Genomic DNA, 19,388 nt, shown 5'->3' with positions numbered 1-19,388 from the left:
CCAGCTGCTGGATGGACCGCCAACGAGCGGCTTAGATCAGAATCGAAGGAGCGCACACGTTGCTCGTGGGTTTCACCGCGCGAATTTGGAACCTATGACGCCGGATCAAGGGCTTGCGAGCATCGCCGGGAAGCTTGCTTATGTCGCCAGGTGCCAGCCGTGGTGTTCGTTAGTATTCTTTGAACCGGTCTCGAATTGCGGGGACAGATATTGCTTTTCGTTGAAGAAAATGCGACGTGGAGAAAGCAAGATAGGTATCGGGGTAGTTGGTAAGTCGTAGGTAAGATACAAATGTCGGATTGTGCTTCGTTTTTGAATTATTAACGAAAAATCACCGACCAATCGCAGCGCCCGAGTATCGCGTGCTAAGCTGCGATTGGTCGGTGGTTTTTCGTTAATAATTCAAAAACGGACCACCATACGACATTTTGGCAAAGGAAATTGTGGTTCGAAATCGTCTCAGCTATCCCCCATTTCCAATTCTTACACTAATTCTGCGACACCTTGTATAATCTCTCTAGCATTTGACGGTCTATTCGACTCGTGCAATTTGAATGAAATTGTTTTTAAAATTTGGCCCGTCGAAAAGGCCCCAAATCTCGGATCGAACCGTTTATTGATAAAGTATGCTCGTTCATGTTTTTGGGTATTTACGTTTAAATTCCCGAAACGATGCTAATCGCGGCCCCCAATTAGCTTCGCGCGTCATGGCAGAGAACGGTAAACACCGCAAAAGATATCAGGATGCGAGATCACCGGGTTAATTACGAGCGTTGCTCGCGGTCGGACGCTGTATCCTCGATGACTGCGCCCACGGATATTCATGCCAGTAAAATATGTCAAAATATGTACGTAACATATGCGAAGTATGCAATTATAATATGTCAACATGCGCCGGATTGCCCCCGGAAAATTATAAACGAGAGAAAGGCAATTACACGGTGTCGGACAAACCATTTACTTATCTATCCGCCCCTGTGTTTTTAATCATACTCGAAACAGACATTCTCGATTTATAAATGTAAAAATAACAATTTTCAATTGCGCAATGCGGTATACGAATTACTCGCCATGCAAGTGTCAACGTATATTTACTAAAATATGCTCGACATCGTTTAGTAATAGCTTTCCACGATCTGCAGTTACACAGAAACTCGCATAACCGAGGCTCGCTCTCGCGATACGGCGACTGCAAGCCAATCGGTTTCTCGTTTTCCGTCAGAACGCGCCCAAACGCGAAGACAAACGACATTAATGCCGGTCCCGAACGCAGTTGGACGCACCTGCGCGCCGTATTCACCTGAAATCGTTATTTCAGATTTGGCGCATTATTTCGTAAATTCGTGCGCGAAAGGCGTGATAAATAATCAACACGTGGGACCTAACGATCGGTGACTTCGACGAAACGCGCCGCCCTACTCTCCCCGTTTCGACATCGAACGAGTTCTCAGTGTAACTTTCATCGGGGAGGGTGGAAGCTTAGGGGTAAACTTCGTCGCGTACGTCGTAAACGACGCCTACCGATGTGTGAGGGATAATACAGGGTGATTCGCTCGCTAGTAGATGCAATGGACAACCACAACAATAGTTGACCGTGATTGTATACTTTATGACGGTGACCTCCGCAGCGAAAGCACCTGTATGGGTGAAAATGGCTTTCGTTGTGGGGGTCATCGTCATAAAGTCTACAATGACGGTCAACTATTGTTGTGATTGTCCATTCTGTCTACTAGCAAGCGGATCAACTTGTATGAATTGTTGGTTAAGTCGGGATAAAGTAAGGTATAGTCACTGGAAGGGATCTTGCGAGGTCGTAAAGTCGGTCGGACATCGATCTTTACAACTTAAGTCGACTCCAATTAGTAATCTGACACCTTTTTAGACAAGGACAGAGCTAGACTTTTCGTTCAGGGCCATATGGTATCAGAATTAGGATGTTCATATTTCAATAACTTTTTTCTTTTTATGTATGTCCACACATAATTCTGTAATGCATGAATCGATTATCATAAGACTATTTCGTTTTATAAAGTTTTCGGTTTTTCCAATTTGGAGAAACGCGCGTAGCAAACATCGTCTTGAGGCCCCGGGGTGTAACGTGGACATGTATACATTAGAGCCGCGACATCCATGTCGTCCTACGGATCAGTTACTTGGCCCAATAAAGCAATAACTACTGTTTCGGTTTACGACCTCACAAGATCCCTTCCAGCGACTATAATTAAGAACAGCGTGAATATTATTGAGTTGTGTAAAATAAGCAGAGAAGCGAATATAAATCGCCGGGGGTTTTATAACAATACTATTTTATTGACGAGGTCTGCTCGCAACGAACGTCCGCCAAGAAGTGACTTTCCCGGCCTGGGAAAGTCTCCACGTAGTCTTCTCAATGAAGGCTCTCCAAGGGCCTTCGGGATTATTTATGGCAGGGCCTGACGCCCATCGTTGGGGTCAGAGATGGGCAAAACCCTAGGCTTCGAATAAATTTGAAGTTTGCCGATGTGTGTGTCTCGTTTCCTTCTTTGTAAAATGTTCAAAATAGGAAACGAGACAAACATATCGGCAAACTTCAGATTTGTTCAAAGCCTAAGCTGTCGCCCATCTCTGGTTGGGGTCCGCTCGGCTACGCGACGCCTCGTCTCTCGTCACGCCAATATTTAGGCTAGCAGTGTCGGAATTCCTATCACGTCCAATTGTCTAGAAAGTCCATGTCGGTTTTTGATAGATGGTACAGGTCTGAATATATCCGAATGGTAGAAAACAAATAACACGTATACGTCCCTTAAAAAGTGGAAAGATTGTGGAACGAAAGGTTCGTGTTCGCCAGCCGAATATTGGTGCACCGTGATCGCTCGAATGCCACCCACGTTTTAAGAAATCTGTCCCGGTGAGAAATGCAGCGAATTCGCAGCCATAAGTTTTATCCCGGACACTTTGCTCAAGGAAAACCGAGATACCGCCGTTGCGCCATGTTGGCTTGGAGACACCCGCCGCAACTCACTTGGCGTCTTTATGGGAACTTTATCTTCCCCGTTTTATGGCGCATCCCGTATGCGCATTGTTATCGCGATACCGGACGGGATATTAAACCACTATTGCGACAGAATTTGTGTCCACCGCGAGACAAAGGGGGCAGCATCCAGAGCTTTTATTAGCGCTATCATCGTAAAACTCTTAAATTTATTCTTCTCTTCATAATTCCCAATAAGGTGCTTGTAAATCAAATTAACGTTGTTTTAATTTTTGGCTAGAAGCACGAGATGAAATATTTTTATTATTCGAGGACGTTTTAATGAAAAGAAAAAGCTCTGAATATTTTATGTCAATGTGATTTTCGTAACCCTTTAACCTCGTGGTACGCAATTTGAGTCGAACATGAAAAACACGAGTTAGACGCATCGTATTAAAAGACGCGAAGAATTTCGTACCCGATTATAGCACGCACGATTCCACAATAAATCGTGGGCCAAAGGGTTAAGAACCTACCGGCACTGCCTCTTATTTAATTCTGCCTACGGCTGAATAATAAAAGCACGAACAATTGAAGGGTCCGTGCCACGCGTGGTGGGCGATGCCAGTGAATTCAAATTTGCCCGGTACATTAAAATGGAATCATGCCTTACTCCCGCGGAGTGAAAATAGCTCACCTGGCAGGACCAGACACTCGACGTCTTCTCAGCCGTTTCCCAAACTCACCTAATATACTTAGAGTGCTCGGTGCATACGGAACGTTGAAAACCGCTCGCACGAAGCCAGGCCCTCGCGATTCATAGACTTCCAGCGCAGCGCTCGAGCGACGAAAATTGAACAATATTCCGGTTCCACGTCGACTGCACCCTCGTGCACGCATGCATTATGCACGTGTTCGCAGCTACACATCACGGGTGCCTCGGCGTTCTACTTCGTCGAGAGTTGTAAGCGTGCGTTGGCATTGAGAATCTGCCCCTTCCCGCGCGAAGAGGCTTTTAACACTACCCGTATATGATCCGTGTTCGCGCATGCATAAACGTGCGCTTATTGCTCGGAGAAAAAGAGATTAGTCGTGGAAGGAAGTCGGCGATGTGTTTGGTTAGTCTTGGATCAGCCCTGGAACTCAGTATTGAAGGTATTAAGTAGGTTCAACTTCCATACTTAAGCATGATGAGAAGATTCTACTTCGACGGTAAGGTAGAATACTCTGTCGATAATAAACTACGCTCTGTCGGTAAGATTCGGTAATGTAGAATCCTAATTGGTCAAGGGAGGTGTCAATAGAGCTTTCTACGTTACCAGCGGAGCAGTCTGTCTTATCAACAAGGTGTTCTACGTTACCGAGTATCATTCATAGAGTACTCAACCTTGCCAACTGAGTACTTCCTACAGATGGACACTGTTCAAAGTCTACTTACTCGTGTAATACATCAAATGTTTCCACCAGCCCAAGTCCACATTCTACTTCTCGATGGCATCGCACTCCCTTATCCCTGGACTCATTTTTCTTTCTCTCTGCGATGCGTCAGCGCGCAGAACGTTATCTCTTCTTGTAATCAACGTAAATCGTGGAATTACCGTGGAAAATGTAGGTCGTACGTGTCGTCGCCAGTTACTCGGTATTATCGTCGCGTCGACAGCTATCGACACTTTTCACAACGACGTCAATTGAGCTCGCCTCCTAAGGGGAAAGGAAACATTTCGCCTGCTTATTCCAATCGATGCCGGTCGATCTTCCGTACCACGACACTTTAAAGACCGTCGAGTCGTTTGCTCGTTTAATTGCCGTCCGCGAGTGCTGATTCGATTATCGCCGGTGGAAGGAGTGGAAATTGAGTCATAATGCATCCAAGTCATCCTCTTGCGGTGCTTACTTTGCGATATCCAATCCTACGTAGATTCCTATAATTCGAGGTAGAATTTTTTTTTTTGCAAGAACTCGGTCAGTAACGCAGTGCATATTGTCGATAAGGTAGAAGAGTATTTGGTCACGTTATTTACCAAGAGAGGATTCTGTATTACCAGAAGAGTGATCTGCCTTATCGAGGTAGTGTTTCATAAAAGCTTACCAATAGAGTGTCTTACCTTCCCACAAAGGCAGATCTTTCAGGAGTTTATCCATTTCCTTTACGTATAAGCATAATGCTGTAATGTAAGTAAAAATTAATCCCCAGAATTTTCTGTTGTCGCTCAAAGTGATGTCTGCTAACAATTTAGACATTCATTGTAGTTGCCGATCGAATCGACTTCCCAAAACGAATTGCTTCGCCGTGGCGTTGCGGCAGCCTCTTTTAGCCGATATTTTCAGTCATACGTCGCCTCGAATAATTGGCAAACGTTTTCCAAAAACGCGAAAGTCGCGCGAAAGGATGCTTTCAGCCGATAACCAAACGGAAACGCTCTAATAGCGCGACACCGCTCGCGTCGTGCCAATACCGTCGAGATAGACGGGCAGCGAGAGCTTTCGACAGCTTTTAACGTGGAGCTTACACAAATAACACGGTCGACCATCGAGAACGTTGTTGCGGTTTGCGAATTTCCAGGTCATATGCCAGGCGCATGCACCGCGAGTGTACGTAACTGCCTCTTATTTGTCAATGATATCGAGTCCGGCCGCGATACGCAACAATGATACAAACTGCCCTCCTCCAACCCTACACCCTCCGAAACAGTTTCCACGCGCGAGGGTCGCCGTAAAGTTTAATGGTGTTCCGTAGTTACAGACGCGAATTGGAAACTTACGCGTCTGCTTCTCCAGGCACCAGCTTCGACGCGAGTTCGACGCGTTTGCTATTGTTTTACAACGAGCTGTTCGTACTTGTCGATAAACACGTGCGCTACGATGATATTTGAAAGTTTGAATGGTCTTTACGCTTTACTCGTTTCAGGTAAAATTGCGCTAGAATTAACAGGACTTACGTATGAGGTGGAATGGAAATTGCACGTTGTAAATATTTTTAAAGAGTTAGACAACTTTTATCGATCGCAAAATTGGGTATTCTGGAAGGATGTACAGATAGGAGGTAGAGAGATCAGGCTTTTTATAAGATAAAATACTGCGCCAATAAGGCTCGATAATGTAGGACTCGATAAGGTAGATCACTCAGCTGGTAATACAGGACGCTCTGTTAATAAATAGCGCGATCAACTCGACTTTTACCTTATCAACACATTGTTCTGCATTACTAACTGACTTCACTACCATATCGACACCATTTCTCAAATCATACGAGTATTATATGAATCTTAAAACAATCCAAATGATATCAGTTTAGGTATAAAAGCATAAATTCGTCTCTGGCTCGTTCTACGTAGCACAGAAATAATGCTACGTTCATTTCGTAGACGTTGATTATTCCGCGCTCCGTGTAAAAATAGAGCAAAAGTGCAACATCGAATGGAAAACAAATGGTCCACTGGGAACGTCCAGCGCCGGTCGCGGAAGGTAAGAAAATAATGGCTAATCAATTCCCCACTGCAGCGGTGGCAATTTATTTTCCATTCCAGTCGGGCACGCCAATTACGCAATTTACTCGTTTACATCTTTGAGATGTTTGGCCTCGTTCGTCGGTGTGAAACCATCTCTGTTAACGACGAGTCAAATTAACGAGACGGAGATGCAGCCGGTACCATCGCGCAAGGGAAATAATCAAGCTTACGACGTTTAAACTGTTTAAGCGTTTACACTCTCTTCGCGTATTTGCCAGCCAAGCTGCCGCAAACAATTTCGCCCGTTCTCTGGAAGGATTCCCATCCAAACGATGGTAGTTTACAAATTTTATGCCGAATACCTAGGATCAAGACTTGGGAGACTGTACTACCGTTTTCTGCATCTCTTGTCCATTTTGTATTTGAGATAAATAATTATCTACAAGCATTGAAGCTAAACAGGAGAAGAATCGATAGTGTCCAGTAAAATGAGATGAATTTTGATAGTGGCTTGTGGCAAGGGATGTACCTAAATCTGTGGGTAAGATAGAGTATCCTGCAGGTAAGATGCAGGTAATGCAGAACGCTCAGTCGATATCATAAGTCGTTCTACTGGTAATGTAGGTAGAGAATCTACGTTACCAAGCCTCATCGACAGGGTGCACTGCATTACCTACATAGTATATTCTTTCAGTATAGTATAGTCTACAGTGTATCATTTAAATCTTTTAACCACAATTAGGATGCCCCAAGATATACAAAGAATGATTACTCGAAAAGTCCCGACTTAAATAAACTATGCTCGCTTTAACTACATTCCTGATACCCTTTAGAACTCCCACAGCGCCACTTTTATCTCGTTTCCAAAGATGACGCGGGCAAGGGCGAAAATCATGCCCGTCCACTCTTTAAGTGGAACGTAACACTGGGATGGCTCGAGTATCCGACTAATTAGTCGACCCACTTTAGACGCGCGTGCTTTAGGGGTGAGAGACGATTGAAGCAAATTTTTAGTACGTCGTCGACAAGCTGGCCTTCCCGCCGGGCAGAAGTAAGTAGCAGAAGCTGATATTAGGCGAGGAGAAAGGCGACGTTAGAAGATGGAAACGCATAATTACCCTCGGTCTTCGGGTCATTAATTTACCCCTTTTGCTTTTTTTTCTCTTTTTCTAAGTGTTACCGTCCGCGTTCAAGACGAATCTCTTCTTTGGGGTTTCGCACGTGCTACGCTACGCTGATCCTCTAAAGGACCTCGGGAAGGATCAAGGACTTCTCACTTAGTTCTCAGGTTCTTTCAAACGTGATATAGTCATATTCTTGAAGAACGGTATAATTTATTAAACGTGTTGAATAATGTTGGATAAATGTTTGCATAAATTGTTATGCAAACTCTGCCTCCAGATAACCATGAATATTTCGCGAACAGATTGAAGGAGTCTATTCGGGTTAGCGAAGTCCTGATCACCGCCCGTAAAAATTAACGTTACAATTTGAGAGAGCCGGTACGAGTTCCATAACTTTTTCAGCGGCTCATAAAACCCGAATGAGCTGAAACGACAGGCGCTTAATCGGAGTACGGAATTTATTATCGGTCCCGTTGAATCTCGACTGATCGTTGATATTCTGGTAGCGTGAAACCACACTAGCTTTATTTCTTCGAATCATTGGGAATGACAACAAAATTCATCCCACTTTAATTGTTTAAAAGAAAAATTACTGCAGATGTACGATGTTCTATATTCATCGTGGAAACCAAGATAATCAGAAATAATTTTGCGGGGAAATTGATATTTAAGTAAATGGAAGTCAGTGATTATCAATGCCACGCTGCGTCGATAAACAAAAATCAATGATAAGACGGCGGTGCACACATTCAAGCAGCGCGTTTCTGTTAATGGCGATGGATGCAACCCGCCTTGAATGCAATTTCGGCGACAAGCACTCAGTCCGGCTTCCTTCGAATCCGTCTCGCCGCTAAAAGCGCTCGAAAGTATGCGCCATTGTTTTCAATATTTCGTCTGCCAATGGTATCTGCTAAATATCTGAAGTTTCGGTGCAACTGAAAGCTCCATTACGTGATCGTATCGCTGTGACTACTGTGAAGGACGAAGGAGACAAAAACAGAGACAGGACTATTATTAATTCCATAATAAATAAAATATTTTATTGGAATATTAAAAACCTTAATGAAATGAATTCCTCGTTTTAAAACGATCCATCAACGAGAGGGTGGATTTTAAAATACAAGGAACGGATATGCCTCGTAAACTAACTAAAAAGTTATTTCGTTGGTCAGTTTCCATCCTCTCACGCTACGTCTAAATCGTTTAATCATCAGAGACGTGAAAAGGATTTTTTTTACGGTTATCATGTAAACGAACGCGTAACCCAACCATAGTAAAGCAATCCACGTACAGGTGGAATAAAATCCTTTGCTCTGCTGCAGCCATGTGAAATAGTATACTCTAAAATGTATGGAATAGCTGCAAGCAGCAATTAACGACAAATGGAACAATTTTATTCTCCATTAGACCAGGCTTTTTCGCCTTTGACGATACAGGAATAGAGGATTGATGATACAAAATAGTTTTTAAAACAGTTTTAACTACATTTTCGAACCTCGCGCGCGTCCATTAATTCCTTAAAAATCGACTATAAAGTTAATTTCTTTAACATTAATACAATTCTGAAAACAAATGCAAGCAGAAAGAAAAATCAGTTTCAGAAGGCTTTCCAGGGCCTGGAGCTAACAATTCGTGTACGAAAAACGCGTGCATAATGTGGATAAATAATGTTCAAAGTTTGAAGAAGCTGTCAACAACAAAATTCGAGAAAACAAATTCAGGAAGAAGCGGTCGTTTTTAGTTCCAAGACTTCATCGCACGTAAGTCATGCTGTACTTTGAATTCGGAATAAAATATATTCTCTAACAGTAGTATAAAATGCCCCTTTTTGTGGATTTATTAATATTGCGCATCGTTCGTGGACAGTTATTATTAACATTATTATGTAAATTTCCAGAGCAACGTAGTCCCTCGGTCATTCGTTACAGAAATTCGTGGCGATGGAGCTTCACTGTGCGACATCTATGCTGTTCGTGCCGAACAAGGCCACGTCCGGTCAATAATTGATGCATACTACTGGCAAGGAACTTACCTCGAAAGGACTCCAATTTCTGTAAACCGAGATACGTGACTGAAGAAAGAGGTTCGAATGAACCTCGACGGTTCAAAGACTCGATGAAATTTGAAACTTGATCGTAGTTCAAGTACTGTTAACGACGCGTAAATATCTTTTGTTCTATCCACCTTTCGTTCCTACTATTATAATGGTCCTAACATATACTTTAATTTAAATTTCTGTCCTTCGGCTGTCTATATGAAAATACAAGTTTGCATAAACATCCACACTCCAGTCATAATTACCTCGATTGTTAAATTTAATGAAAATATAAATAAACATGATCGAAATATCTGTAAATAAAATACCTCGAGAGTCGTCGTTCGTAAACTTTGCAATTCGTCCATCATAAACATTTAGTACATTGTTTTAACAACTTTCTTCTTATAAACTTCCTGATCGATTCAATTCGTAGAAAATAATTATAGAAGATCGTTTCCAGAGAAAAATGGCAATTATCCCGGTGGCTTTCCATTGATCTAATTCCGTTTGGCAATAGCGAGACTCGCTACAACGACTCCTTTCGATGAAGAATTAACGACCAAGAGTTTCCAAGGGATTATGAACGTCAGACATTGCGCAGGAAACTAACTACTGTTCCCAAACTTAGAATATTGTTCTTCTGTTTGAAACTCCCATCATCTCGTTCGCGCTGTCTATTTTGGAGGACAGATGCAACGCGAGTTTCCGTGTTTTGCACGTAAGCTAAAGTAACCCGTTTCAACGACACGTATCTCAAAGATCGTGCATCCTATGTAATAAAAGTGCATTGCTGTTTGAAAACGTAATTTCAAACTTTCATGCACTTCCATTGAAAATACTTTTTCCATCTCTCTGTTTCGCTATAAAACCCCATGGCGACAATTGGACGAATACCTAGAAAATCCTCTTCTACTTCGTCTTTGCGCGAAAACCGTCGTGATATTAAAAAATGTGGCTGGCAACGTTCCACTAACGGTGTCGCCATTGCTTTTGTGTCGCTAAATGCATAAGGTTTAATTAAAAACTCGTTTCCATTTCGCAGACAGTTAACGCTGAAAACGTTGGAGGCGTTACAAAACCTTCGCCAGAAATGGGAAACTTTCTGATCCGAAATACAAATTTCGCGTGACGGGTAGAAATAAAATTCTAAAAATAGAAGAGAAAATTAAACTAAACACTCGCAGTCTTTGAGGTAAACTTTTATTTCGCTGACGTATCCAATCTCCGGCTGCTGTAAATTCGTACGAATTTTTAATTCGCAAGGATTCGCAAATTTTAAATAATTTCTGGTTAGCAATTCTTGGGAAAAACAAGGAGGCCAGTCTCGAATTTTCCGCAGGTTTCGAAGGCATCACAAGCGATTTATGCAAACGACTGAAATTGATATTAATTCAATTTCCACGCAAATTAAATTTTCCTACGTAATTTAATATCCAATTATAAGAGTGGTGATATTTCAATATTCATAAGACGTTAAATTCCAAAATTTCTGCTCGAAAGGCGGTTTGCTTTCGTTTCATCGACACTCGCGATAGTCGCCTGGGGGCGGGCAACAGTCTTTGGATGAAACCACGAATCATTCTTATTAAGACGCTTAACTACTTCGAGAAGAATTTTCAATAAATCTCTGCCAACATTTTACTGAGAATTAAAAAAAATATTCCATGGGAGGTCTGTCACTTCAAACTTCAATGATGGAAAACTGAAAATATACTATTTTTTGAAAAATATACACGGACACCATTTTTCAATATTTTTCATCTCAAATTTTTTAATCTATACTTCAAACTGCGTACAGTCGCGTATTAAAATTGAAACTTCGTACCCGGCGTACGTTTCATGTAAAAAAATTCCCCACAATTGACCTGTTTATCGCGTGGATCAGGGGTGGTTACGTGCCTTGAGCCGTTAAACCAGCGACACAGTCGGGAACCGAGCCAGCTTTTTAATTCTCCCATCGGATGGCATCGAATACACGGGTCGCATATTTAAGCAGCGCAATCCTCCGCCAAAAACTATTCGTCGCCGCGATATTGATTTATCAGGCTGCGTCGTCATTGCATTAGCGATATAATACGCGTTCGATTTCGTGCGTGGCTATTATGGAATTTGTTGTATCCGATACTTGGCACCAATTCAAATCCGTGACGTTGACAAATGAACGGGGAACGTTTGACCCCGTGCGATTAAAATGATTTCGCGCCGTAGGCGACTGCGTGCCAGTAGTTGACACTTTCTGAAAAGCTGAAAATTTTATTTTTCTGTAACAATAGAACTTTCCTGATCCGATCCAGAAAATGTCGAATTAACTAAGATTGAACCAATGGTTCAATCCATTGAACCTCGAATGGTTCGTCAAGTTGAGACTCTGGTTTGTCTGGGCAACCGAAAATGCTTGCTTTTCGAATATATTATATTATACGATATTTATTATAAGAAATGAAGGTATCATCGGATACTGAAACACTCGTCCAACATTGCTCGTTTCATATATTTCATGTAAAAAAAAAAAAAATAGGCAAACACAAATATCAATAATAGAATTAATTTTCATAAAATTTCGAAATCCCCCAAATATATTTCTCGCATTGATCAAACGTTTAATTTATAGTTACATATTGTTTGAGGCAGACAATATTTTCAATATTGACGATATTACTGCTGTAATAGGTACTAAATAATTTCATACGCTCGTTATCACATGCACCGCTTTATCGGCTGCAACTTATTCGCCAGAGGAATAACAACACCCAACCATCGTTATCGAGCATTTATTTATACAAATATTTAATACGATTACACGCTGTCGCTGTTAACGGTAATCGGAAATAATTACTACAAAACATACTTACAATCCTTCGAACGAACGATCGATCGAACACACAGACCCTCCCCTCCACCCCTTATCGCACACGCGAACGCACGCTTGAATTGAGCATTGGCACGTACTTACACTTCTACAGAGCTCGCGATCAATTTTTCTGTCGAGATATGATTCGAATTTGACAAAACCGTCGCCAACACGTTATCGCTCCAAATTCAACCAAAAAATCGTTATCACTCCAAATTCAGATAAAAAATTTGGATCGTTCCAACTTCGAGACTCGCGTCAAATAAACACACACTAAATATGTCGGAATCGTAGTCGAAGTCTCGACTAATGAAACTCACAGAAATAAAGCAAAATTTCTATTTAATTTGTATATCCTTTTAAATTAACCAGATGTTCAGGTTTCAATAATTTAAGACTCAACTCCTGTTCAAATTGCAGAAAGCCTACTTAGGCTATCCTATTTTTCAATAAAGCAAAAATAAAACAAATTAATTATATATTCTTTCGTAGCAGAGAAGAATAAGATGAATTGTTGTTTAGAAATGTTGACATGGCGTTCATGAGCTCCATTCGTTGGTTTCGACATACCCCATACTTACGGTACACTCTGTATATTGTCCACGAACCGTTTCGTAGTTTTGGCATCGGTTGTTCCACGAAAGAGGAACGATTAGCGAGTTCGAGCCAAGCGGGCTCGTTGCTCGTCCAGGAGCAGCGACGCTTCGCCCATAATTTTCGCGCTTGTTCGGACCAGGAATAACAATTGGTATTCATCGGTGACGGAGAGGGGAGTCCTGGTCCTGACCAGGGCATGGAGAACGTTGGCTCTCTCCAGATCCAGCCACCTTTGAAGGGTGATCTCCCTCTCCCTTGGACCACCGAATGTCACGTCCGCGGGACCCCACAGAGAAAATTCGAGGATGGACTTCACCTAGGTCAAGAATACGTGTTTCCGGTCAGTCTTGGATTGCCATCGCTTCGGGGCGATCTTTCGACCCTACACCGACACACACGCGCTATATTTTCAGGTCAGCCTTACTTAGATACGACAAGTTTAATCGTCTGCTGTGCGTGGGCATTCACAGAATTCGGGCACATGTGCCTTCGCTTGCCTTGGCGTGCGTTGGCACGTGCAAGGTTCGAGCACGTATGTTTTCATTTGCTTTCGGTCACGTTGGCGCATACAAGATTTAAATAAACGTGCCTTTGTTTGCTTTGGCGCAGGTATGCAATCACAAGACTCGAACACATGTGCCTTCGTTAGCGTTGGGGAACGTTGGCACATGTGCCTTCGATCGCCTTGATCCTCCACACTCGACAGTACAAAATTAATTTAATAAGCGTTGATTACTATGTTGTAACAATTCATACCTGAGACAATGTCACTGCCTTCTCCCTCATAAGTAGTTCTTGAATCAACGGTAACCTGCTCGTCAGATTCAGCTGTTGAAGAGCCACCAGGGCGCATTGGCACAGCGACACCGTCTCCTCTTCACGTTCCTCGTTCGTGTCTACGTTCAATCTGCGAAACGTAACCGAACAATGAGCAAACCAATTTCGAAGCGCGGTTCTTCGACTTGTTTACCAACCCCTGAAGAAGGTAGAGTCTGTAATAAGCGTCCTTGTCCTCCCTGCAGAGAACCACGTTGTTCAGGCTTCTCGCGGACTCCTCGATTCCTCGCGCTTGGAGGCTCTTCAACGCGGTGACGAATTGAAGAAGCACGAAGGAGGCTTCTCTGACTATTCCTTCGTCGTGCATACCCCCCGTCGTCGCACCGTAGGATTGTATAGTGCTCACTTGCAGTCGGGGTAAAACGGAAATGGTCGCTGGAAATCAAATGGTGAGTTTCTTCTGGTAATTATCCGTGGTGAACGTTCAACACGTATCTTATTCAATTTGTTCTTCTTCAATCTTCTATTTTTCTCTAACTGATTCAGATTAATGCAGTAAAATATTAAGGAGAAATCGAAAATTAAATGCAACAAAAGTGAACAGTTTCGAGAGAAAGAAAATTTCACGATACTCTAGTGCTAATAAATATTGAATAACAGTAAAGAGAGATTAGCACGCCTGTATGGTCCGGAGCCACTGGAATGGCTATTAGCTTCCATAAACTTGCGATTAATGGCTGTGTATTTACCGTACGGACTGCGGCCGATTTTGTACGCGATAAACGAACACACTTTTGAATTTTTAACGAGAAAGTAGTGCTCTCGAAATACCCCTGAATTTCGAGGGATGATATACTATGATTAAAAGTTTTTAAATGTTTAAAAGCCTGTCCGGAGCTTCGCTGAATTTTGCGATATGAAACGTTGCAAGAAAATTTCCAATGCTATCGAAATATCGCTGGTGTCTCGCAACTCGCAGGAAATTGTATATATTTTAAACAAGGGAAAGAAATTCAAAATAAATTTATAGCTACACTTAAGTGTGAAAACAAAAAATTATCATATTTTTAACTCCATGAAATTAAAATCGAATTAGCCAAAATATGGCGTCCTATTATGGAATCGAAAATGAGCTCCGTTAATATTCCATGTTACACATTACACGTAAATATTCATTCGCATAATTATCACTTTCATTGTTATTTCATTGCGTTATACATTATTCATAATTTTCATCGAAATTTGCCAATATTTCAATTCAAAAAGCTTCTAGCTGCACGAGCTACGATATATAATTAGCTGTTACACATAAATATTCGCGCGCATAATTAACACTTCCGTTGTGATTTCATCGCGATTTACATTATTCATAATTGGAAAATCAAAATTTGCCAGCACCTCTATTCAAAAGCCTTTCTAGCTGCACAAGTTACGTTTAATTAGCTGTTACACAAAAATATTCGCGCGCATAATTATCATTTTCATTGTTATTTCATTGCGTTTCGCGTTACTCGTAACGTTCATCGAGTTCAAGTTTTGTATATTTTCTGGGGCCTTTATCGAAGAATGTTCTTTCGACTAAACTTTTATTGGAATAAATTATTGTTCAAATAACTCGATGAATAAATGTGACACGTTCAGTGTCAAATTGGACCAGGTCTGATTTATAAAATTTTATTCAATTAAACGCAATTCGTTCCCTGTGGCTGGCGCAGGCCAACCACGGCCAATATCGAGGACATATTTATACTTTCGGAACGATATCGAATGAAGGATGGAGGTAGATCGTGCGAAGGAAAAGAAAATGTAACTCGACGAGGTACCTTCCAGCTGCTTGTTCCCCAGCAGACACGTCCTGTCGGTAATTTCCTTCGGTACGCTGTCTATAAACTCGATTATAGGTGCCAAATAAAATTCCTTCCGCGACACGTGTGTGGCCAGATCGAAGGCGACGCACAGGGTGACGTTCAGCTCGTTCCACGTCGCCGAATAAAATATTCGTCTACCCGCGGCGATTGACGTATTGGTATCGATGTTGAAGTGACTTAGGCGGGGATTCGTATTTTTGAGAGCTCGCAACCCCGCAGGCACTTGAGGAGTTTGGTTCAGCTGCAACAGATCGAACCGGAAATGTATGCATTTCTCATGCATAGAGTTTCGCTGGCGCACGGTTTAACGCATTACATGAACGCGTCGAATGCCATCCGCTGCGAGAAAGTCGGTGACAAAGTAGGGTACTCCTTGTAGAACTTTTTACGAGAAAACTGCGAGAGCGAGAAATTTCCATTTTTTGTGTGTCACTGTAGAATACATTCCCCACACTTTTACACTTTTTTCATGATTGTAATACGAGTATACTGTCTCTGCCGGTTTCACCAAAATAAGGGATGCGAAAAGAGCATCGTTCGCTGACGGAGCAGATATTTCCAAAGACAATGAAAGTCACAGCTTGAAATTTGAACAGCTTGTAGAGCACATGATTCTTCGGTGTTCAGACCGAAATCAACTGAAAATATTCAATAGACTTTTTTTAATAAAATCTTCAATGACTTTTTGGCAAGTAGAGTGTACACGCATTACAAATGTATACTTCACAATTTTGCATGAAAATCGCAAATTGTTAGCACCGGTAGTGTTTGTATAAAAAATTGAAGAGGGTTCATCTTATTTTCCCGCTCGCGAAAAATGCTTGAGAAATCTGTTAGGCACGCGATACGTTAACGAACATCGTACCCCCAGTCACGCGATAACTAACGAGCTATTGGCTCTCGAACGTAACTTCCGTAGCAACAAATCTCGAAAGGATCGAGATATACCTGCTCGAGAAACTGCGCGAGCGCCTCGTGATTCGCGACCACCACGGCGCCGTAATTATCCTCAAGGCTCCGATGAACTATACTGCGACCTCTGCGTTGCCTCAATCGGCTTATCCTCAACTCGTCGTCCTTGCTCTTCCAGTCCTGATCCTCCTCGGGGCCCTGCATTTTAAAAATGCCATTATAAATTCCGCGCGACCGATAAAGCTATCAAGAAAGTAAAATTGTTTCCCCGCCGCCTTATTAAATAAGAAAAGTCCGCCGGTGAACTTTCCCGACGGGGAGTGAAGTTTCCGCGGGATACCGCGAAATCGCGCCGCTAGGATAATAAAATTAAGTTTTCATGCCGATCGAGACGCTACGAGTTTTATTATAGTCGAGGCGGAATGAATTGGCTGCTCAAGACTATCGAGAGACTGTCCCCACTCCACTGGAAACACGGGAGGGAGGCGTGGCTAACCTGAGCAGGACTAAAAGCCTTGGACTACTTTTGGAATTTTTTTAGAAGTAACCATTTAACTCATCGGTACCAAATTTTGCGCCTGTCTTTAGGGGTATCTTAGCAACCCAGAAGAATATTTTCAGATATAAATAATCAATATTGTTGAAGTTATAGTTAATCATATATGACGTGCAAGATAAAATTACTGTTAAGTTTAAGGTGATATCTCCCAATCTATTAATTAAATTCTTTAAATCTGTTAATGTATGTAATTCTTCCTGTAAGATTGGGTAGATACAAAAAATTCCTCTCTAGTTTAAGAAAAGTACACTTAATCTCCCTGTCCAACCGTAACTTTACTGTTCAGTGCCGTGTACGTCGTTTCTTCGATTACTTTCCACCACTCGGTGGGCAGACCTAAGGATTTTTCGATCAGGGAAATCCCGTACCTCGTCGCCTGTGTAAAAACCGTACGGGGCGTAAAGCTCGCTCTCAGTCTCGCTACCGCAATAGGGTAGCGAAGTCGATCTGACGAATGTCTGATGATGGAATTTGAATTCCGCAGCCGGCTCCATCGCGTTGCTGTCGGATTTCCGCTTGCACGTGAGATGAGATCCGCCCCCGTGTCGAAGCTCGAGATTCGAGTCGCATTCGGGCGAGCTGGAAAGGCACTCGTAAACATGGCTGTCGTTAGAGGTCTAGAAAAACAGGAAAAACGAAGAAATTAGGACGCCTTGGTACGTCGCGATAAAAATGGTTAAAGGCCCACTAAATAGTAGCATTACCAGAGAATCGGAGGTGGTCGTTGCAGTAACCGCGACTGCCTCGTAATCCTGATTGAGGGCCGTGTTGGAGGTTCCGTGTTTCTTGAGGATCGGTTGCGAGGTCGCCTGGTCCCTCATGCTGGCGGTGCGTTGAGGTTTCGAGGGTGCCAACGAGCTGCGCACCTCACCTGTAACATCCTCCGCTGCTGCAGGCACGTACGCCATCGTCAAGCGCCACGGGTTAGTACCACAAGACACAAGACATGTCACGAAACAGGCTAGCTACCGTAACTAGCGTGCTAGGAGGTCGAGATTTGTTCCCAGTATACTCTAAAGACGCACTAGTACGCGCACACCCCCCGGCGAGCAGGGTGACCCCTGCCAGGGAGTAGAAACTAACGCGAATTCGCAACTTGCTCGACGAGTCCCCGCAAATCGTATGAGAACCTTTCGACTGATTTTCGTTGTGAGCTCGAGCGAAAAACGACTGGGGTTGGTCAGGAGTTGAACCGAGTTTGGAGCGATTCTTCTACGATTTAGGGGCCGTGATGGTGAGGTGTTTCCGTGTTGAGTACTGTAGTGGTCAGATATATGGTAGAGGAGAAGGTTAGGAAAGGTCTCCTTCGTGTATAGTAGAGCAGTACTGTAAATAGTTATAGAGATAGAAGGTGTTTCCAGAGATAGATAGGTATCCATTTAACCCTTTAACTCGTATTTGATTTAACATGTCATATTACCAATGGATTGGTGAGTCCAAATGGGGTCCAAACACGACCCCATTCGGAGTGCTTAAGCAAAACGTCATTGGAATCATTACGACAAAATGATTATCATTTAAAATTGAAAGTAGTCCAAATCCTACCGTGTTTGGATTCGTTTTCTTTGGGAGAATCTCGCCAATACACTGACACTACCCTCGTCGATATCTAAAGTCAAATACAAAAATTCCATCTACGAATGAGACTCAGTTATCCAGAGATTACTCCGCGAATTCACAAATCAGCCATCAACGAAAATTTGGAAAGGACTCCTCGAGTTTTCCGCATCCAAATTCTGGATTCTTGAACGAGCCCCAAAATTGGTTTGTTTGCGATGCGAGGCGCGCCGAGTATCCTCGACGAAAGTAATCACACGGCTAAAGGGTTTGATAGAGTTCTGTAAATTCCGTGGGAAACACGTCGAATTAAGTGCCGTTCGGAATTCCTGCGCAATCATCGGGAATCCTGGAATTGGCAGGCATTCGTTATCGGGGCTCGACTAAGGGGGTCGGGTGGTGGGAGGGAGGGGCGGGTAACACGATGCTAATATGTAATCAATACATGCGGCGTTAGTTGCACCCCAGGGGCGGATAAGGAAACCTTGAGTAACACAATGGCACCGCGATCGAACATCACACCGTCGTGTTTACTATTTACAACGAGCTAGAAACGCGAAAAGGCATCCCTCTCTCCCTTACCCGCGCCAGCTGTCGACCGTCGAGCAAAAGCGGAATCGATTTCTTGTTCATTGAGGGATGAGGGGAAGGGGGAGGATGAGGACGTAGGTGTCCAAATAGTCGCTGATAAGTTCGCCTTTGGGTG

At 42.8% G+C, this 19,388-nt stretch overlaps 1 protein-coding gene across 5 annotated transcripts in view; it reads right to left on the bottom strand.

The window, feature by feature from the left end:
- Positions 1-12,328: 12,328 nt before the first annotated feature.
- LOC128887687 (uncharacterized) overlaps positions 12,329-19,388 on the bottom strand; it is a 77,441-nt gene continuing 70,381 nt past the window's right edge. For 4 of the 5 annotated variants that reach the window (XM_054143890.1, XM_054143871.1, XM_054143880.1 and 1 more), the window contains 7 exons: positions 17,830-18,014; positions 17,494-17,742; positions 16,603-16,764; positions 15,610-15,895; positions 13,984-14,221; positions 13,766-13,916; positions 12,329-13,325 (listed from right to left, as the gene is read on the bottom strand). In XM_054143890.1, coding sequence (XP_053999865.1) covers positions 13,065-13,325; positions 13,766-13,916; positions 13,984-14,221; positions 15,610-15,895; positions 16,603-16,764; positions 17,494-17,742; positions 17,830-18,014 — 1,532 coding nt within the window. In that variant the 3' untranslated portion in view covers positions 12,329-13,064. The remainder of the gene's footprint in view (positions 13,326-13,765; positions 13,917-13,983; positions 14,222-15,609; positions 15,896-16,602; positions 16,765-17,493; positions 17,743-17,829; positions 18,015-19,388) is intronic. The other variant, XM_054143901.1, reaches the window with a different exon arrangement.

This window comes from Hylaeus anthracinus, unplaced genomic scaffold, assembly GCF_026225885.1.
Source record: "Hylaeus anthracinus isolate JK02 unplaced genomic scaffold, UHH_iyHylAnth1.0_haploid 0, whole genome shotgun sequence".
Classification (NCBI taxonomy): domain Eukaryota; kingdom Metazoa; phylum Arthropoda; class Insecta; order Hymenoptera; family Colletidae; genus Hylaeus; species Hylaeus anthracinus.
Note: the sequence above shows the minus strand (reverse complement) of the source record. Positions and strands in the feature narration are given on the sequence as shown.